The sequence below is a fragment of the Lissotriton helveticus genome, chromosome 5_2 (assembly GCF_964261635.1).
Source record: "Lissotriton helveticus chromosome 5_2, aLisHel1.1, whole genome shotgun sequence".
NCBI classification, from domain to species: domain Eukaryota; kingdom Metazoa; phylum Chordata; class Amphibia; order Caudata; family Salamandridae; genus Lissotriton; species Lissotriton helveticus.
Genome location: NC_136066.1, coordinates 10,324,330 through 10,347,214, shown reverse-complemented (window position 1 = coordinate 10,347,214; position 22,885 = coordinate 10,324,330). Strand labels below are relative to the sequence as shown.

General features: G+C 50.8%; 1 protein-coding gene across 2 annotated transcripts in view; it reads left to right on the top strand.

Annotated features, from left to right (window-relative positions):
• The window catches only part of SH2D3C (SH2 domain containing 3C), a 376,681-nt gene that overhangs the window by 325,062 nt on the left and 28,734 nt on the right, over positions 1-22,885 (top strand). For both annotated transcript variants that reach the window (XM_078646656.1, XM_078646657.1), the window contains exons 6-7: positions 6,745-7,286; positions 13,649-13,764. In XM_078646656.1, coding sequence (XP_078502782.1) covers positions 6,745-7,286; positions 13,649-13,764 — 658 coding nt within the window. The remainder of the gene's footprint in view (positions 1-6,744; positions 7,287-13,648; positions 13,765-22,885) is intronic.

Below are 22,885 nucleotides of genomic sequence, written 5' to 3'. Positions count from 1 at the left end.
CCTAGTGGGGCATATCTAGCTCCTAGTGGGGCATATCAAGTGCCTAGTGGGGCATATCTAGCGCCTAGTGGAGCATATCTAGCACCTAGTGGGGCATATCTAGCGCCTAGTGGAGCATATCTAGCTCCTAGTGGGGCATATCAAGCGCCTAGTGGGGCATATCTAGCACCTAGTGGAGCATATCAAGCACCTAGTGTAGCATATCTAGCACCTAGTGGAGCATATGTAGCGCCTAGTGGAGCATATCTAGCTCCTAGTGGGGCATATCAAGCGCCTAGTGAGGCATATCTAGCGCCTAGTGGAGCATATCTAGCTCCTAGTGGGGCATATCAAGCGCCTAGTGGGGCATATCTAACGCCTAGTGGAGCATATCTAGCACCTAGTGGAGCATATATCTAGCGCCTAGTGGAGCATATCTAGCCCCTAGTGGACCATATCTAGCACCTAGTGGAGCATATCTAGCACCTAGTGGAGCATATCTAGCATCTAGTGGAGCATATCTAGCGCATAGTGGAGCATATCTAGTGCCTAGTGGAGCATATCTAGCGCCTAGTGGAGCATATATAGCACCTAGTGGACCATATCTAGCACCTAGTGGAGCATAGCTAGCACCTAGTGGGGCATATCAAGCGCCTAGACGAGCATATTTAACACCTAGTGGACCATATCTAGCGCCTAGTGGAGCATATCTAGCTCCTAGTGGGGCATATCAAGCGCCTAGTGGGGCATATCCAGCACCTAGTGGAGCATATCTAGCACCTAGTGGTCCATATCTAGCGCCTAGTGGAGCATATCTAGCTCCTAGTGGGGCATATCAAGCACCTAGTGGGGCATATCTAGCGCCTAGTGGAGCATATCTAGCGCCTAGTGGGGCATATCTAGCTCCTAGTGGGCCATATCTAGCACCTAGTGGGGCATATCTAGCTCCTAGTGGGGCATATCAAGCTCCTAGTGGGGCATATCTAGCGCCTAGTGGAGCATATCTAGCACCTAGTGGGGTATATCTAGCGCCTAGTGGAGCATATCTAGCTCCTAGTGGGGCATATCAAGCGCCTAGTGGGGCATGTCTAGCACCTAGTGGAGCATATCTAGCACCTAGTGTAGCATATCTAGCACCTAGTGGAGCATATCTAGCACCCAGTGGAGCATATCTAGCTCCTAGTGGAGCATATCTAGCTCCTAGTGGGGCATATCAAGCGCCTAGTGGGGCATATCTAGCGCCTAGTGGAGCATATCTAGCTCCTAGTGGGGCATATCAAGCGCCTAGTGGGGCATGTCTAGCACCTAGTGGAGCATATCTAGCACCTAGTGTAGCATATCTAGCACCTAGTGGAGCATATCTAGCACCCAGTGGAGCATATCTAGCTCCTAGTGGAGCATATCTAGCTCGTAGTGGGGCATATCAAGTGCGTAGTGGAGCATATCTAGCTCCTAGTGGACCATATCTAGCACCTAGTGGGGCATATCAAGCGCCTAGTGGGGCATATCAAGCGCCTAGTGGGGCATATCTAGCGCCTAGTGGAGCATACCTATCTCCTAGTGGGGCATATCAAGCGCCTAGTGGGGCATATCTAGCGCCTAGTGGGGCATATCTAGCACCTAGTGGGGTATATCTAGCGCCTAGTGGAGCATATCTAGCTCCTAGTGGGGCATATCAAGCGCCTAGTGGGGCATGTCTAGCACCTAGTGGAGCATATCCAGCTCCTAGTGGGGCATATCAAGCGCCTAGTGGGGCATGTCTAGCACCTAGTGGAGCATATCTAGCACCTAGTGTAGCATATCTAGCACCTAGTGGAGCATATCTAGCACCCAGTGGAGCATATCTAGCTCCTAGTGGAGCATATCTAGCTCCTAGTGGGGCATATCAAGCGCCTAGTGGGGCATGTCTAGCACCTAGTGGAGCATATCTAGCACCTAGTGGGGCATGTCTAGCACCTAGTGGAGCATATCTAGCACCTAGTGTAGCATATCCAGCACCTAGTGGAGCATATCTAGCACCCAGTGGAGCATACCTAGCTCCTAGTGGAGCATATCTAGCTCCTAGTGGGGCATATCAAGTGCCTAGTGGAGCATATCTAGCTCCTAGTGGACCATATCTAGCACCTAGTGGGGCATATCAATCGCCTAGTGGGGCATATCAAGCGCCTAGTGGGGCATATCTAGCGCCTAGTGGAGCATATCTAGCTCCTAGTGGGGCATATCAAGCGCCTAGTGGGGCATATCTACCGCCTAGTGGAGCATATCCAGCACCTAGTGGGGTATATCTAGCGCCTAGTGGAGCATATCTAGCTCCTAGTGGGGCATATCAAGCGCCTAGTGGGGCATGTCCAGCACCTAGTGGAGCATATCTAGCACCTAGTGTAGCATATCTAGCACCTAGTGGAGCATATCTAGCACCCAGTGGAGGATATCTAGCTCCTAGTGGAGCATATCTAGCTCCTAGTGGGGCATATCAAGCACCTAGTGGGGCATGTCTAGCACCTAGTGGAGCATATCTAGCACCTAGTGTAGCATATCTAGAACCTAGTGGAGCATATCTAGCACCCAGTGGAGCATATCTAGCTCCTAGTGGAGCATATCTAGCTCCTAGTGGGGCATATCAAGTGCCTAGTGGAGCATATCTAGCTCCTGGTGGACCATATCTAGCACCTAATGGGGCATATCAAGCGCCTAGTGGGGCATATCAAGCGCCTAGTGGGGCATATCAAGCGCCTAGTGGGGCATATCTAGCGCCTAGTGGAGCATATCTAGCTCCTAGTGGGGCATATCAAGTGCCTAGTGGGGCATATTTAGCGCCTAGTGGAGTCCTGCTTTAGCCATTTTTAGGTCTTGGCTACACAGCGCATGCCCTGTGCTGCAAGACTTCTTGTTTAACATTCAGTGGTCTTACACCCCGCCCACAGCATACCATTAGTTGTTTTTGTTGTCCCTCTCGTTTGCAATTTTTCGATTGATTAGCTCCCATAGTCTTCCCTTCCTTTCTTGTGTTATCTCCTCCCTGGAGCATGGACCAAGTGTGTGTTCTTCCTCATCTGTCTTCTTCCTCCTCTTTTTGCAACACACTATATTTCATAAGCCCTTCTGTACTATTCCTGGACATGCAATGTGCGTCTCTACTTTTAACACAGGTTCCTGCTTCTTATTTATGTTGCTTTTTCCCCTCTCTGCCGTCTCTATTGATGCTTTAGTTACTTACATCCACAATAGTACTATTCTATGCCAATCAACTCTATGCACACTTAATGCCAGTCCATTCTATTCTACTCCACTCCACGCCAGACCACTCTACTCTACACCACTCCACTCCACACCAGGCCACTCTACTCTACACCACTCCACTCCACTCCACACCAGACCACTCTACTCTACTCTACACCACTCCACACCAGACCACTCTACTCTACACCACTCCACTCCACACCAGACCACTCTACTCTACACCACTCGACTCCACACCAGACCACTCTACTCTACACCACCCCACTCCACACCAGACCACTCTACTCTACACCACTCCACTCCACACCAGACCACTCTACTCTACACCACTCCACTCCACACCAGACCACTCTACTCTACACCACTCCACTCCACTCCACTCCACACCAGACCACTCTACTCTACACCACTCCACTCCACACCAGGCCACTCTACTCTACACCACTCCACTCCCCACCAGGCCACTCTACTCTGCACCACTCCACACCAGGCCACTCTACTCTACACAACTCCACTTCACACCACACCAGGCCACTCTACTCTACACCACTCCACTCCACACCACACCAGACCACTCTACTCTACACCACTCCACTCCACACCAAGCCACTCTACTCTACACCACTCCACTCCACTCCACACCAGACCACTCTACTCTACACCACTCCACTCCACACCAGACCACTCTACTCTACACCACTCTACTCCACACCAGACCACTCTACTCTACACCACTCCACTCCACACCACACCACTCTACTCTACACCACTCCACCCAACACCAGACCACTCTACTCTACACAACTCCACTCCACACCAGACCACTCTACTCTACACCACTCCACTCCACACCAGACCACTCTACTCTACACCACTCCACTCCACACCAGACCACTCTACTCTACTCTACACCACTCCACTCCACACCAGACCACTCTACTCTACACCACTCCACTCCACACCACACCACTCTACTCTACACCACTCCACCCAACACCAGACCACTCTACTCTACACAACTCCACTCCACACCAGACCACTCTACTCTACACCACTCCACTCCACACCACACCACTCTACTCTACACCACTCCACCCAACACCAGGCCACTCTACTCTACACAACTCCACTCCACACCAGACCACTCTACTCTACACCACTCCACTCCACACCAGACCACTCTACTCTACACCACTCCACTCCACACCAGACCACTCTACTCTACTCTACACCACTCCACACCAGACCACTCTACTCTACACCACTCCACTCCACACCAGACCACTCTATTCTACACAACTCCACTCCACACCAGACCACTCTACTCTACACCACTCTACTCCACACCAGGCCACTCTATTCTACACCACTCCACTCCACACCAGACCACTCTCCTCTACACCACTCCACTCCACACCAGACCACTCTATTCTACACAACTCCACTCCACACCAGACCACTCTACTCTACACCACTCCACTCCACACCAGACCACTCTCCTCTACACCACTCCACTCCACACCAGACCACTCTACTCTACACCACTCCACTCTACTCTACACCACTGCACTCCACACCAGACCACTCTACTCTACACCACTCCACTCCACACCAGACCACTCTACTCTACACCACTCCACTCCACACCAGACCACTCTCCTCTACACCACTCCACTCCACACCAGACCACTCTACTCTACACCACTCCACTCCACACCAGACCACTCTCCTCTACACCACTCCACTCCACACCAGGCCACTCTATTCTATGCCACTCCACTCCACACCAGACCACTCTACTCTACTCTACACCACTCCACACCAGACCACTCTACTCTACACCACTCCACTCCACTCCACACCAGACCACTCTAATCTATGCCACTCCACTCTACTCTACACCACTCCACTCCACACCAGACCACTCTACTCCACACCACTCCACTCCACACCAGACCACTCTACTCTACACCACTCCACTCCACACCAGACCACTCTACTCTACACAACTCCACTCCACACCAGGCCACTCTACTCTACACCACTCCACTCCACACCAGACCACTCTACTCTACACCACTCCACTCCACACCAGACCACTCTACTCTACACCACTCTACTCCACTTCACTCCACACCAGACCACTCTACTCTACACCACTCTACTCCACACCAGACCACTCTACTCTACACCACTCTACTCCACACCAGACCACTCTACTCTACACCACTCCACTCCACACCAGACCACTCTACTCTACACCACTCCATTCCACTCCACACCAGACCACTCTACTCTACTCTACACCACTCCACTCCACACCAGACCACTCTACTCTACGCCACTCCACTCCACACCACACCACTCTACTCTACACCACTCCACTCCACACCAGACCACTCTACTCTACACCACTCCACTCCACACCACACCAGGCCACTCTACTCTACACCACTCCACTCCACACCAGGTCACTCTACTCTACACCACTCCACTCCACACCACACCAGGCCACTCTACTCTACACCACTCCATTCCACTCCACACCAGACCACTCTACTCTACTCTACACCACTCCACTCCACACCAGACCACTCTACTCTACGCCACTCCACTCCACACCACACCACTCTACTCTACACCACTCCACTCCACACCAGGCCACTCTACTCTACACCACTCCACTCCACACCAGGTCACTCTACTCTACACCACTCCACTCCACACCAGACCACTCTACTCTACTCTACACCACTCCACTCCACACCAGACCACTCTACTCTACACCACTCCACTCCACACCAGGCCACTCTACTCTACACCACTCCACTCCACTCCACACCAGACCACTCTACTCTACTCTACACCACTCCACTCCACACCAGACCACTCTGTAGCACTCTACTCTATGCCACTCTTTTCCACTCCATTAAAAGGCGCTCTACTTCACTGCACCCCTCTATACCACCATAGTCTATGCCAGTCCAACCCCACTCTACTCTATGCCACTGTACTCCATTCTCCTCTACGCCACTCCACACCACTCCACTTTACACCATTTTACTCCACTCTCCTCTGCGGGACTCTCCTATAGACCACTCTGCTCTACTCTACGCCACAGCACTAACGTCGAGTCATGCTGAACAGCAGGTACGCTGTGTACAGCATGGCTAAAAGACATTGGCAAAGTTAGTAGCTCTCACAAAGTTAAGACCTATTGGCTTTGCCAATGCTTGTTTAAATTACAATAAGCGGTGGGGGGTCCTGTTCTCACACACAGACCTCTTTGTGGGATGGATTCAACACTTCGCTGCTCGCACCACGGGAACTTTACTTCCTTCTTATTTCGACAGTCGCTTTTCTATAGAGACCCCACGAGCCCCAAGACCCCCGGGTCAGCGCTCTCGCGCTCTCGCCTTTACTAGTACCGAAGGTGTGAAGTGACGCAAGTGTTTGTAGCTCTGCGAACAGGTGTGCTCAAGGCTGCAGCTGGACTCACTCTTGCCTGTCCTCTTTCTACCGCAGTGACCCGGTTAAAACCTCAAGTCAGTGCCCAGACACCAGCCTCGCCCGTCCTGAGAAGATCGAGTGAACCTCAGCTCTGCCCGGAGAACAACAACAAGCCCATCTGTGCCCACTCGGTGCCCTGCCAGGGGTACGTGCATGCTTCGTCTCCAGTGCCCAGCTATCCCCCTTCGGACAGTGGGCATTACTGCCATGCCAGAGCCGGCTCTCCAGCTGACAGGGACCGTCCCACTCACGACTCCCCCGTGAGGCCGGGTCCACCCAAGGGCTCCTTGGATAGACCAAGGGCGGACGATGGTCGAGCGGGCGGGAGCCAGGCAGCGGAGAACGGATCCTGGTCCAAGGATGGGCGCGATGGGGCTGGCTTCGTAACTCCAACGGTGGAGAGCCAGTCCACATTCACACCCTCCCAGTTCAGGTCACTGCTGATCCCACTGGAGAACAAACCCCTGGAGATGGCCGTCCTCAAGAAGGTGAAGGAACTCTTGGCAGAGATGGACGCGAAGACCATCGCCGGGCACATCACGATGGCTGACTGTCAGGTAAGCGCCACCCCTACTGTTGAATGCGTGGCAGAATGGTGATAACACTAGTGATAGGTGGGCAGGGCAGTGTTCAAGGAGATGGTGTGGACATGCGATAGGTGGATCACGACTCGGACCCAACAGCTGGAGGAGGTCTCGTCCCTTGAGTGACACTGGGGGCTTCGTAGCTGGGGTTAGGTTTTTCAGCGCTCATGCAGCAGGTGGGAAGGTTCAGGGTTGTGTCATGTTGCATGGGTGTGTAAGGGCTGGTGGTTGTCCTTTTGTGATAAGCATGTAGCCGCTGGTGGTGTTATTAGCCTCAGCATTGGCTGGTGGTGTTACTAGTCTCAGCATTGGCTGGTGTTGTGCTTTCTCAGGGGTGTAACACGCGTGCATAGCTGGGCGTGCTGTCCTTCACTCCAGGCTGTTGATGCTGACCCTCTCAGCCCTGCGGGGAGCAGGTACTTGCTGGCATTGTTGGTCCCGTCAGGTGGAGTGAGGGTTGTGGCAGATGTTAAGAAGTTGAAGGCTTTGTCCTAACGAGGAAGCGCTTCACTTTACCACGCCAGGGTTGAGTATCATGAGCCCTGCTGGGCTGTAGGGACTTTGGGGCCTATTATCAAGACAGGCGATAAAATTATCGCCGTTTTAGCGGCAGAAAACTGCCACTAAAACAGTGATAATGGGCTTGATAATATGTTCTATGGAATTCCAATTGAAGCCCATGTTAGATGTGAAGACATCTAACATGGGCTTCGATTGGAATTCCATAGAACATATTATCAAGCCCATTATCGCCGTTTTAGCGGCCGTAAACTGCCGTTAAAACGGCGATAATGTTATCGCCTGTCTTGATAATATGCACCCTTGTCTACTTTTCCACAAGTACTTGTATGAACGTTTGGTAAACGTTTGCCTTGCTCTGTTGTGTGCTATTGACTGAACAGGAAGGGTAGAGACCTTTGAGGTAGCTGGGAGAGTCATGTTGGTTTCCTGACGCCCTTTGACGTAGCTGGAAGAGTGCTGGAGTTTCTTGATTTCTGAATGTCTCTTGTCTTTGTTGGGAGAGTAGTGACGTATCTTGGTTCCCTGATGCCTTTGCTGTAGCTGGGTGAGTCTAAGGCCCTGATTACAAGTTTAGGCGTTATTCAGCGCATAACAATACTACGGAGTACGTTACTTATAATAATACCTATTACGAGTTTGTGGGGAATAACATGCAGGTTCGAGGCAAGTGAGCTGTAGATCACATGCTTTGCATACTCCTGCCATCTAGTGTTCGGTCCGGATGTTTTCAAGTTGTTTTTCTTCAAAGAAGTCTTTCCAGTCACGAGGTAGGTGACTCCTCCTGTCGGTGATAGGGCGCATGGGCATCGACTCCATTGTTAGATTGGTTTCTTCCGCCATCGGGTTCGGACTTGAATTGCTGCGCTCCGGTTCGACACCATTTCTCTGTTTTCCCTCAGTGCGCAAGACACTCACCCTCGACGGTATTGTTTTCAATCACATAATCTTATTCTCTGCGTATCTTATTTACTGAAAAAACCCTCTTTCGATCGGGTAGCTCGTGGAAGGCCGTAGGGCCTACCCCCGTCAGTCCACCTCGCAGTAGACGGCACGGGCTCCATTTAAATTCTGCCCTGGGTGCCACGCGAAGTTTCCACGCACCGACTCAGATGAACTGTGCACTCTATGCTTGTCTCCGGAGCACAGCGAACAGGACTGCAACGTGTGTAAGGCTTTGCCATCCAAGAAAACGTTTCACAACCATCGGCTCGACATCGTGACATGCGGAGCCAACACACAAGTTCCGCACCGGACCTTTTCGAGAAGATACAGAACAAGAGGCTGGAGACACCATGGGAGGCGAGGAGGAACAAGACCTGATCTCCATCTCCAAGTATGGCTCCATGGGGGACGAAGACATCCAGCAAGGGCAGTGTACTGTAAGTACAAATCCTCTTTTTCCCCAAAGTCCACCTCAGCCCAAGAAGAAGGCTCCAGTCCAACCCCGCCTCCGGGCCACGGTCAGCACTGAGAACATGTTTCGGATGCCCCGCCCTCTGGCCCGGCACCAAAACATACCAAAAAGCCTTCTGGCTCCAAACAGTTGTTCAAAAATGGGCTCCAAGCCAAAACCTTCAGGGTCGAAGTCAGAGACAGGCTCCACCTCACCCCCTTCAATGCCAAAAACATATTCGGATCCAAAATCCTCAACATCCAAACCCCCGGCACCCAAACAAACGGATGTGCCGATTCCATCCAAAGAACAACATTTCGATGCTCCACCCTCCAAACCGGATCCAAAACAGCGGGAGCTGTATATCCACCCAACTACTGGACATATTACCTCAAAGGTGACATTAAAACGCAAACCTGAGACAGAAAAGGTCTACCACATTCCTTTAAAAAGGAAAAATGTTGGTACTAATCCTTCTCCTCCTCTTCCATCACCTCCTTCTCCGTTTCAAACTTTACTAATTTCACCTGAGCACTCACCACCACATACACCTGACGATCAGGATGACGGGGTTGGGGACAATGAACCAATACCCCAGACCGCTGGACAGATTATAATACCAGTTCCCCCTCAGGGAATGATCCTGACCTGTACCCTACCAAGCCCTCTCCACCGGACGACAGTGTAGGTGATATAGAAGTGCTGGGTGGAGCTTCCAACTACCATGGGGTTCATCTGCATAAGGAATCCCTAGAAGAGGATTTCCTTTTCGAGACGTTGAGTAGCACACAAACGTCCTCACACACACTTCCCATGATCAAGAATATGATCAGGCACATGGACGATATTTTTAATAACATCGTCAGGGCCAGTATCCTCACTCCTAGGGTAGACAAGAAGTATAAGCCTGCACCATCATATCCCGCATACATCAGGGGGCAGTTACCACTAGATTCCTTAGTGGTGTCCAAAGCACACAAAAGGACCATTTCACAAACAACAGGCTATGCCCGCCCCAGACAAAGAATCTAAGTTATTAGACGCTTCGGGGAAATGAGTAGCCTCCCAGGCTGCAAACCTTTGGCGCATCTCCAATACAGAAGCGCTGCTGGCTCGATACGACCGGGCGCAGTGGGATGAGATGGAGCAGTTTCTTCAGTTTGTACCTGATGAGCAGAAGTCCAAAGCGCAAGGCCTAGTGCGGGAGGGACAGCTCATTTCCAATAATTTGATCAGGTGCTCGTGAGATGCTGCAGACACTGCTGCTAGAGCTGTGAACACCAGCGTCCTTTCAAGATGGCATCGATGGCTACGCATTTCAGGATTCAAACCAGAGGTTCAGACTTCTATCCTGAACACAACATTCGATAAGGAACACCTCTCTGGCCCCGTGGTAGATTCATCATTGGAAAAAATGAAGAAGGACACAGAAGTGTCCAAACCCATGGGAGCCCTCCGATTAACTGCAGGACGTGGCTCCTTTTGCTGCACCTTGTACCGCAGGGGGTCTAAAAGTACCTCCTCAGACAATACTACCACCACGTACAAGGGCAACAATAAACCCACTGCCTCTAAGGGTTGCTTCAAGGAGGATACAGAGGCAACAATGTAAAGGGTAGAGGCAGGTGCTCAAATACACGCTCCTCCCTCGTGCAAGCCCTCTGGAGCCAACAGCAAAAATCTCTCCACATAAACCATCTAGAGCGGCTAGCAGTCTTTCTAGCGCTCCAAGCATTTCAGACTCACCTGGTGGGCAAAGCTGTTCTAGTTCACACCAACAACATGACAGCCGTGGATTACATACAAAAACGGGGGGGGGCATACTCTCCAACTGTCACACTTATCCCAAGACATCTGGAGGTGGGCCACTCACAAAATCTGTCTTCTGGCGTAACATCTCCCAGGAGTGAACAATCCGACTGCCGAAGTCCTCAGAAGACAGAAGCCGCAAATACACAAATGGGAACTTCGCCCTCAAGTTCTCCTCCCATACTTCCAAAGTTGGGAAGTTCCTCAAATAGATATTTTTGCCAAACACCAAAAAACAAAATGCCCAAACTTCGCCTCCAGGTTCCCACACCCTCTGTCCAAAGGCAATGCTCTATGGATGAACTGGTCAGGGATATTTGCAGACGCTTTTCCGCCTCACCCACTCCTTCCATGAGTGTTCGGAAGCTCAGGCAAACCTCTCTCACACTCATCCTAGTGGCTCACACATGGGCCCGTCAACTGTGGTTCACAAGCCTGTTGGAGCTGTCTCTGTGTCCACATCAAAAGCTGCACCTCACATCCAGTCTCCTCACGCAGAGCCATCGAGAAATCAGACCCCAGATCCCAAAATACTGAACCCCACGATCTGGCTCCTGATATCATCGGGTTTGTTATCTGAACCTTCCACCAGACTGTATGAACATCATCAGAGAGGCCAGAAGGCCTCCTACACGAGCCTGCTACGCAGCTAAACGGAAACGCGTTGTTATCTACTGCAATAACAACATCCATCCTCTTGATGATTCAGTACAAAACATCATTTGTTACCTGTTACACTCACAACAGTCAGGATTGGCTTACACTTCTATCCGACTACATCACGCTGCAATAGTTGTGAATCTACAGAATAGGCAACATTTATCGCTTTTCAGAGTGCCCGTAATCAAAGCTTTCATGGATGGACTTAAAAGTCATACCACTAAGACTCCCACCTGCCCCAGTGTGGAATCTTAACATAGTCCTCACACGGTTAATGGGCCCGCCCTTTGAACGTACGCATAAACGTGAGCCACAGTTTCTCTCTTGGAAAACTGCTTTCCTCATTGCAATCACTTCACCGAGGAGAGTGGGGGAACTACAGGCACTAACCATAGAAGAACCTTTTTTCCAATTGCACAGAGACAAAGTGGTTCTTCGTGCTAATTCCAAATTTCTACCTAAAGTATTATCTGCCTTTCATATCAATCTGTCGGTTGAATTACCTGCATTCTTTCCTCAACCTGATTCCGTAGCAGAACGAGCTCTACACACTTTCGATGTCAGAGGAGCGCTTTTATATTACATTGAAAGAACAAAACCATTCTGTAAGACCAAACAGCTTTTTGTTGTTTTTGCACCACCTCACAAGGGCAATCCTATCTCCAAGTCAGGTATTTCCAGATGGATTGTTAAATGCATTCAGACGTGTTATGCAAAAGCAAAGAGAACTTTAACAATCACCCCTAGAGCGCATTCCACTTGAAAAATAGGGGCTACTGTGGCTTTTTCAGGAAACATCCCCATAGTTGACATTTGTAAGGCTGCAACGTGGTCTACTCCGCACACATTCACCAAACATTATTGTGTAGATGTGTTAACGAGACAACAAGCTAATGTGGCCAGGCAGTACTTAAGACAGTATTTCAGACAACTCCAACAGCTACAGGTTAGCCACCGCTTTGGGAGAATACTGCTGTATAATGTCTGCAAAGCATGTGATATGCAGCTCACATGCCTCGAACGGATAATGTTACTTACCCAGAAAGCATCTGTTCTTTGCATGTAGAGCTGTAGATTCACATACGCCCGCCTGCCTCCCCGGGTCCCTGTATCTGTTGCAGTTCTCACTCTTAAATCTATATGCATACGATTGGACATCTCTATTCTATTCTTACTAACTCCATTCTCACCGTCTGCGGGGAAACAATCTAACAACGGAGTCGATGCCCCTGCGCCCTATCACCGAAAGGAGAAGTCACCTACCTCATGACTGTAAAAGACTTCTTCAAAGAAGAACAACTTGCAAACATCTGGACCCAACACTAGACGGCAGGAGTATGCAAAGCGAGTGAATCTACAGCTCTACATGCCATGAACAGATGCATGCTGGGTAAGTAACATTATCCATTTTGGTGTTTAACGCACTAAAATATGCACGGCACAGTAAATACTGTCCAACTTCTCCCGTTAAAGTTCAGCAGGATTAACCTGCTGCCATAACATGATTGACTTATATTTGACAAAAGATTGGTTTGAGGACCATTGTTTTTCTATATTGAAGTGATATTGAGGCCTTTTTATTTGTGAATCCAGGGGTTTGGGTGAAGAGGGCTTTACAGCTAGTGGAGTGAGTGAGTGGGGGCTGTTGTGGGAAGGTGTACTTTACTCCATGATGTTATGGGGGTGAGCCCCCTTTCCTGTGTGGAAGTCAGAGGACGGTTTTATGTGTTGCAGCTAGTGGGGTGTTGGAGGAGAGTTAGGGGTCCTAGGTGGGGCGAGGTGTGGTCAAATTGTGCTATAGTAAGTGATGGGCGGGGCTTGTGGCGAGCATTCCGGTGACCGGCTTCCTGAAGCATCGTAGGGATCCCTCTATGATGCTGCTGGTCCCCTCCGTACCCCCAACTTCCTTTCAGCATCAGTGGGACTCATATCCCTCTCCTTTTTTTGGCAGGTTGCTAGGATACTGGGCGTTACCAAGGAGATACAGATGCTCATGGGAGTGGACTCGGGCATGGAGCTGCTGACGCTGCCACACGGACGACAGCTCCGGCTTGACCTCCTTGAACGGTAGGTGTAAAGGCACCATGGGCAAGCGTGATGCTGACGTGGCTGTGGGTGAGTCGACATAGTTATGAGCAAAGCCATGATGGGCAACCGTGATGCTGACGTGGCTGTAGGTGAAGCAACATAGCTGTGAGCAAATCTAACAGGGCCAGCCGTGAGGCTGACATGGCTGTACCTGAGCCGAAATAGCCAAGAGTAAAGCCGCCCTGAGCAACCATAAGAATAAAATCACAGTAGGTAAACCAACATAGCTGTGATCGAAGCGGACAAGAGCAACAGTGAGGCTGCCATGGCTGTAGGTAAGTCAACAAAGCTGTGAACAAAGTTGACATATGCAATTGTGAGGCTGACATGGCTGTTAGTGAGCCAACTTAGTAGTGAGCAAAGCCACCATCAACAAGCGTGAGGCTGAGCCAATGTAAGCAACCGTAAGTCTGACATGGGTGTAGGTGAGCCAAAATAGGTACAAACAGAGCTGACACGTCCATCTGTGAGACTGACATGGCTGTAGGTGTGCCGATATAGCCATGAGCCGAGCCGACACGTCCATCTGTGAGACTGACAGGGCTGTAGGTGAGCCGACATAGCTATGAGCAGAGCCAACACGGACATCTGTGAGACTGACAGGGCTGTAGGTGAGCTGACATAGCTATGAGCAGAGCCGACACGTCCATCTGTGAGTCTGACATGGCTGTAGGTGAGCCGACATAGCTATGAGCAGAGCCGACAGCCATCTGTGAGACTGACATGGGTGTAGAAGAGCTGACATTGCTATGAGCAGAGCCGACATCAACAAGCGTGAGGCTGAGCCAATATGAGCAACCGTAAGTCTGACATGGCTGTAGGTGAGCCAACATAGGTACAAGCAAAGCTGACACGTCCATCTGTGAGACTGACATGGCTGTAGGTGAGCCGATGTAGCCATGAGCCGAGCCGACACGTCCATCTGTGAGACTGACAGGGCTGTAGGTGAGCCGACATAGCTATGAGCAGAGCCGACACGTCCATCTGTGAGACTGACATGGGTGTAGGTGAGCCGACATAGTATGAGCAGAGCCGACACGTCCATCTGTGAGTCTGACATGGCTGTAGGTGAGCCGATATAGCCATGAGCCGAGCCGACACGTCCATCTGTGAGACTGACAGGGCTGTAGGTGAGCCGACATAGCTATGAGCAGAGCCAACACGGACATCTGTGAGACTGACAGGGCTGTAGGTGAGCTGACATAGCTATGAGCAGAGCCGACACGTCCATCTGTGAGTCTGACATGGCTGTAGGTGAGCCGATATAGCCATGAGCCAAGCCGAAACGTCCATCTGTGAGACTGACAGGGCTGTAGGTGAGCCGACATAGCTATGAGCAGAGCCGACACGTCCATCTGTGAGACTGACATGGGTGTAGGTGAGCCGACATAGCTATGAGCAGAGCCGACACGTCCATCTGTGAGTCTGACATGGCTGTAGGTGAGCTGATATAGCCATGAGCCAAGCCGACACGTCCATCTGTGAGACTGACAGGGCTGTAGGTGAGCCGACATAGCTATGAGCAGAGCCGACACGGACATCTGTGAGACTGACAGGGCTGTAGGTGAGCTGACATAGCTATGAGCAGAGCCGACACGGCCATCTGTGAGACTGACATGGCTGTAGGTGAGCCGACATAGCTATGAGAAGAGTTGACATGTCCATCTGTGAGACTGACATGGCTGTAGGTGAGCCGACATAGCTATGAGAAGAGTTGACATGTCCATCTGTGAGACTGACATGGGTGTAGGTGAGCCGATATAGCCATGAGCAGAGCCGACACGTCCATCTGTGAGTCTGACATGGCTGTAGGTGAGCCGACATAGCTATGAGCAGAGCCGACACGTCCATCTGTGAGACTGACATGGGTGTAGGTGAGCCGATATAGCCATGAGCAGAGCCGACACGGCCATCTGTGAGACTGACATGGCTGTAGGTGAGCCGACATAGCTATGTGCAGAGCCGACACGGCCATCTCTGAGACTGACATGGCTGTAGGTGAGCCGACATAGCTATGAGCAGAGCCGACACGGCCATCTGTGAGACTGACATGGCTGTAGGTGAGCCGACATAGCTATGAGAAGAGTTGACATGTCCATCTGTGAGACTGACATGGGTGTAGGTGAGCCGATATAGCCATGAGCAGAGCCGACACGTCCATCTGTGAGTCTGACATGGCTGTAGGTGAGCCGACATAGCTATGAGCAGAGCCGACACGTTCATCTGTGAGACTGACATGGGTGTAGGTGAGCCGATATAGCCATGAGCAGAGCTGACACGGCCATCTGTGAGACTGACATGGCTGTAGGTGAGCCGACATAGCTATGTGCAGAGCCGACACGGCCATCTCTGAGACTGACATGGCTGTAGGTGAGCCGACATAGCTATGAGCAGAGTTGACACGGCCATCTGTGAGACTGACATGGCTGTAGGTGAGCCGACATAGCCATGAGCAGAGCTGACACGGCCATCTGTGAGACTGACATGGCTGTAGGTGAGCCGACATAGCTATGTGCAGAGCCGACACGGCCATCTGTGAGTCTGACATGGCTGTAGGTGAGCCGACATAGCTATGAGCAGAGTTGACACGGCCATCTGTGAGACTGACATGGCTGTAGGTGAGCCGACATAGCCATGAGCAGAGCCGACACGGCCATCTGTGAGACTGACATGGCTGTAGGTGAGCCGACATAGCTATGTGCAGAGCCGACACGGCCATCTCTGAGACTGACATGGCTGTAGGTGAGCCGACATAGCTATGAGCAGAGCCGACACGGCCATCTATGAGTCTGACATGGGTGTAGGTGAGCCGACATAGCTATGAGCAGAGTTGACACGTCCATCTGTGAGACTGACATGGCTGTAGGTGAGCCGACATAGCTATGAGCAGAGCCGACACGGACATTTGTGAGACTGACAGGGCTGTCGGTGAGCCGACATAGCTATGAGAAGAGTTGACATGTCCATCTGTGAGACTGACATGGCTGTAGGTGAGCCGACATAGCTATGAGAAGAGTTGACATGTCCATCTGTGAGACTGACATGGGTGTAGGTGAGCCGATATAGCCATGAGCAGAGCCGACACGTCCATCTGTGAGTCTGACATGGCTGTAGGTGAGCCGACATAGCTATGAGCAGAGCCGACACGTCCATCTGTGAGACTGACATAGGTGTAGGTGAGCCGATATAGCCATGAGCAGAGCCGACACGGCCATCTCTGAGACTGACATGGCTGTAGGTGAGCCGACATAGCTATGTGCAGAGCCGACACGGCCATCTCTGAGACTGACATGGCTGTAGGTGAGCCGACATAGCTATGAGCAGAGCCGACACGGCCATCTGTGAGTCTGACATGGCTGTAGGTGAGCCGACATAGCTATGAGCAGAGTTGACACGGCCATCTGTGAGACTGACATGGCTGTAGGTGAGCCGACATAGCCATGAGCAGAGCCGACACGGCCATCTCTGAGTCTGACATGGCTGTAGGTGCGCCGACATAGCTATGAGCAGAGCCGACACGGCCATCTGTGAGACTGACATGGCTGTAGGTGAGCCGACATAGCTATGAGCAGAGCCGACACGGCCATCTGTGAGACTGACATGGGTGTAGGTGAGCCGACATAGCTATGAGAAGAGTTGACATGTCCATCTGTGAGACTGGCATGGCTGTAGGTGAGGCGACATAGCCATGAGCAGAGCCGACACGGCCATCTGTGAGACTGACATGGCTGTAGGTGAGCCGACATAGCTATGAGCAGAGCCGACACGGCCATCTGTGAGACTGACATGGGTGTAGGTGAGCCGACATAGCCATGAGCAGAGCCTACACGGCCATCTGTGAGACTGGCATGGCTGTAGGTGAGGCGACATAGCCATGAGCAGAGCCGACACGGCCATCTGTGAGACTGACATGGCTGTAGGTGAGCCGACATAGCTATGTGCAGAGCCGACACGGCCATCTCTGAGTCTGACATGGCTGTAGGTGAGCCGACATAGCTATGAGCAGAGCCGACACGGCCATCTGTGAGACTGACATGGGTGTAGGTGAGCCGACACAGCCATCTGTGAGACTGACAGGGCTGAAGGTGAGCCGACACAGCTATGAGCAGAGCCGACACGGCCATCTGTGAGACTGACATGGCTGTAGGTGAGCCGACATAGCTATGAGCAGAGCCGACACGGCCATCTGTGAGACTGACATGGGTGTAGGTGAACTGACATAGCTATGAGCAGAGCCGACACGGCCATCTGTGAGACTGACATGGCTGTAGGTGAGCCGACATAGCTATGAGCAGAGCTGACACGGCCATATGTGAGTCTGACATGGGTGTAGGTGAACTGACATAGCTATGAGCAGAGCCGACACGGCCATCTGTAAATTGATACTTGTATAGCGCACTACTCACCCGCAAGGGTCTCAAGGCGCTTGTACGAATACCGCTGTGGAACCCTTCCTGGCTTTCCCTGTGAGGTGTTCACTCCTGGGCACCCCCAAGGTGGAGGCCAGGCATCCTTAGCGTTGTGGGGGCCGTTGTGGAGATTAAGCAAGCTATTGCCCAGAGTTGCAGAGTGGGACTCCATGATTGGAATAGTCACCGAGGCGAGAATTATCAGGTCCGTGGAATTTTGAGCCCAAGACCCGCCGAGGCGGGGAAATGAACCCTGGTCCCGGGCTAGACCTCTGCATCAGGGTCTGCCGCTCTAACCATTGAGCCACACTTCTCTGTGAGACTGACATGGGTGTAGGTGAGCCGACATAGCTATGAGCAGAGTTGACATGTCCATCTGTGAGACTGACATGGGTGTAGGTGAGCCGACATAGCTATGAGCAGAGCCGACACGGCCATCTGTGAGACTGACGAGGCTGTAAGGGAGCCAAACTAGTGACCGGCAAGACTGACGTGGCTGAGAGCAAGGCTGACATTAATGTGAGGAATCTGACGTGACTGACAGTGACGCCAATACTACTGCTAAGTAGACTGACATGATTGACAGTGATATTGCTGTGATATGAATGAACCACTCATCTGCAGGCAAGGCCAACATTTTATTTATTTATTTAGAGTAAATAAAAATACCTAGTAACAGTATATAAAATAAGTATACAATAGGCAGTAGGATATGAACACAACGTGGATTTGAGGTAGTTATGGTAGGAAGTTACGAGGGTGGGGAGAGTAGAGGCACAGTGTTTCCCAGAGGTAGTGGTGCTCAGGTTGGTTTGGAGGGTGTGAGGTGGGATCATCCGGCCGGTCAGATGGCTTAGGGGGCTAACTAAGGTATTTATTGAGAAGAGGAAGTTTAAGTTTCTTCCTGAAGTGAGAGAATGTTTGGCTGTCGCATAAATCCTGCGGCAGCGCGTTCCAGATTCTGGAAGCGTTCCTGGAGAAGGAGCGGGTGCAAGATTTTTCTTTCTTAAATTCGGGTGGAATCAGGCGTAGACTGTTAGAGCTTTGAAGAGATCTCTTTTGGCCGTCTTTTGATAGTTTGTTTGCAAGTTAGGCAGGTTTTTAGGGATGTATGACGTTACAACGCATGCTTTTACCACGCATGCTGTTACAACGCATTTTTTACAACGCATACCATTACAACGCATAGCGCTTTGGGGTGCTGGATAGTGAATAGTTTAATTTACTATTCCAACTCCAGTCCCCGTGGACACTAGGGAAGGTGTTGGATAGTAAATTAAATCTATTCCCTATCCTAGAGCGCCCGCCAGCGCAATGCGTTGTAATGGTTTTCGTTGTAAAACCTGCGTTGTAATAGCACTGCGTGGTAAAAGTTGCGTTGTAAAGGATGTTTCCCGTTTTTTAGTGTAGAGAGCTTTGTGGGTTATGCAGGCAGTTTTGAATATACATCGTGCCTCGATTGGGAGCCAGTTGAGTTTCTAGAGAGTGGGAGTGCTGAGCTCAAGGCGACTCTACCCGACAGTAGTTTAGCTGCTGCAAGGAGTGTACCTTTCAAAGGGGCTAGATGAATGTTTGGGGCGCCCGTGACTGTTGCGTTACTGTAGTCCGGCCTGGAGAGGACGAAGGATTGCGCCACAGTCCTTAGGTCTTCGATAGGGACGAGGGGTTTGACTTTTTTAACGTGTAGAAGGTACCTTTAGCAGAGGCATTGATATGCTCTCTCGTGCTTGGGTGTCTGTCTAGTGTAATCCCCAGAGATTTGACAGAGTGAGGGATGCACAGTTTACAGTTTAATGCAGAGACGATGTTGAGCCAGATATCTGCGGGAGGGGACTTGTTCGAGACATATGAGCTGTAGATCATATGCTGTGCATAGATCGCCATTTAGTGTTGGGTCCGGATGTTTGCACTTTGTTTCTCTTTGAAGAAGTCTTTCCAGTCACGAGGTAGGTGACTCCTCCTATCGGTGATAGTGCGCATGAGCATCAACTCAATTGTTAGATTGTTTTTTTCCACCATCGGGTTCGGACGTCTATCGTTGCGCTCTGGTTCGACACCCTTTCTCCAGCTTCCATCAGTGCACAAGATACTCACCCACAACGGTATTGTTTTCGATCGCATCTCAAAATTGCGTATCGTAATTACTTAAAATAATCTTTCAAACAGAAAGTTCGTGGAAGGCCATCGGGCCTACCCGCGTCAGATTGACCGGCAGTCGATGGAATAAACTCTCTTCAAATTCTGCCCTCGGTGTCACTCGAAATACCCGCGCACCAACTCACATGAAGTGTGTGTAATATCTTAGTTAAAATGTTTTACATGCTTTTCACCCTCATGCTTTTCACCCTCCACTGTGGAACTCTATAATGTTGATGTCACCTAGAATGTTGGGGCATGCAGCAGACAGTTGGAGAAGGGCTGACAGCCTTGCTGGCTGCTCCTGGTGGGGCTGATTTCATATATACTTCCACTGACACAGCATTTCACATGTCAGGTCAGGATACTACAGTGTGTAATGTGTGTTTCTCCCCCGAACACAGAGAACAAGACTGCGACACGTGCCAGGCTTTCCGCTATAAGAAAACACTTTGCAACCGTCAGGCTTGACATCGCAACATGCAGAGCCAGCACACAAGCTCCATTCCTGACATCTGCGGTCAACAGTCAGACGAAGAGGCCGCGAGTCCATGGGAACAGAGGAGGAGCAAGAGCCGGTCACCATCTCAGACATCGAATCTGACCAAGAGGAGTACATCCCACATGGTCAACGTACCATGTGTACAGCTCCCCCCTCATCCCGAGAAACAATTTCAATTAAAAAGAAGGCTCTTGTCCAACCCACACCCTCGGCCCCCGGTCGGCATCGAGACCACGCTTCTGACGCCCCGTCCTCTGGCTCGGCACTGAAGCATACCAAAAAGCCTTCTGGCTCCGAAAAGCCTCCCTCCAAACCGAGTTCGGAGCCCAGACCTTCGGGGTTGAAACACAAATCCGGCACCGACCCAAAACCATTCGGCCCTGAAAAAAATCATCAGATCCGAAGACATCAACGGTTTCGACTCCGGCACCGAAATTTTCAGCGCCGAAACAGACTGAAGTGAAGAAAACAACTACAAAGCCCAGTTTCGATGCCCCGATTGAAAACCGGATCTGAAACAAAAGCTTTTGTATATCCATCCACAGACTGGCCATATCTCCACTAAAGTGACTCTAAAAAGAAGGGCTGATGTAGAAGAAGAATATCACATCCCTTTAAAGAAGAGATCTGTTGGAACTTACCCTTCCCCTCCTCCTCTTCCTCCTCCTATTCTTCCTTCATCACCACCTTCCCCTCAGCTTCAACCGACTTCACCTGAACATTCCCCACCACATACACCTGACGACCAGGATGATGGGGCCGATGATCAGGATAGGGCCGATGATCAGCCATTACAAGACCCATGGGACGGGTTATAACACCAATACCCCCACGGGCAATGATCCCGACCTGTACCCTATCAAACCCTCTCCACCAGACGATAGTGTAGGCTACATCGAGTTACTGGGTAGAGCCGCCAACTACCATGGGGTGCAGCTACATAGGAAGTCATTAGAAGAGGATTTCCTCTTTGAAACCCTCAGTACCACACAGAAGTCATCACATACACTACCCATGCTTAAAGGGGTGGTCAGGCATCTGGATGGCATTGTTAATGACCCAGTTAGAGCTCGTATTCTTACCCCTAGAGTGGACCAAACATACAAGCCAGCACCATCGGACCCAGTATATTTAAGGGGAAAATTACCACTAGACTCCCTGGTTTTGTCCAATACAAGTAAAAGAGCCGACTCACGGACAACAGGCGAGGCTCCACCTCCTGATAAGGAATCAAAACTCATTGACGTTTCTGGGAAAAGGGTATCTTCTCAAGCAGCCAATTTCTGGCGCGTCTCCAACACTCAGGCACCGTTAGCGCGATACGACAGTGCGCACTGGGATGAAATGGAACAACTGGTCCAATATTTACCCCCAAAACACAAATCAAAAGCACAAGATCTGGTTCATGAAGGGCAACTTATTGCTAATAATCAAATAAGATGCTCTTGAGATGCTGCAGACACCGCTGCCAGAGCTATAAACTCTAGTGTCCTTCTAAGAAGGCCCGCCTGGCTCCTTATATCTGGGTTTAAACCTGAGGGTCAAACCTCCATTTTGAATACTCCATTCATTAAGGAACATTTATTTGGCCCAATGGTAGATTCTTCACTTGAGAAAATGAAGAAAGATGCTGAGGAAGCCAAATCTATGGGAGCCCTTCAGTCCACACAGGGTCGTGCTTCCTTTCTGCGCTCCTTTTACCGAGGAGGTTTCAAGAATACCTCCTCAGAAGCCACCTCCACCTATAAGGGCAATAACCAACCCTCTCCCGCTAGGGGTTATTTCAGGGGAGGTTACAGGGGTAACAACGGTAAGGGCAGGGGCTGGGGTTCAAACACACGCACCTCCCCCACCAACACAAAGCAGTGACTTACCTTCACTTCCCCCGACCACTTAACACCTGTCAGGGGAAGACTGTCAGATTTTCTACCAATTTGGCAATCAATAACAGACAATTGGGTACTCCAAATTATCCGTTCTGGTTACTGCCTGGAACGTATCAACACGCTTCCAAATATTCCACCAAAGCCCCACAAACTATCACCAGATCTAC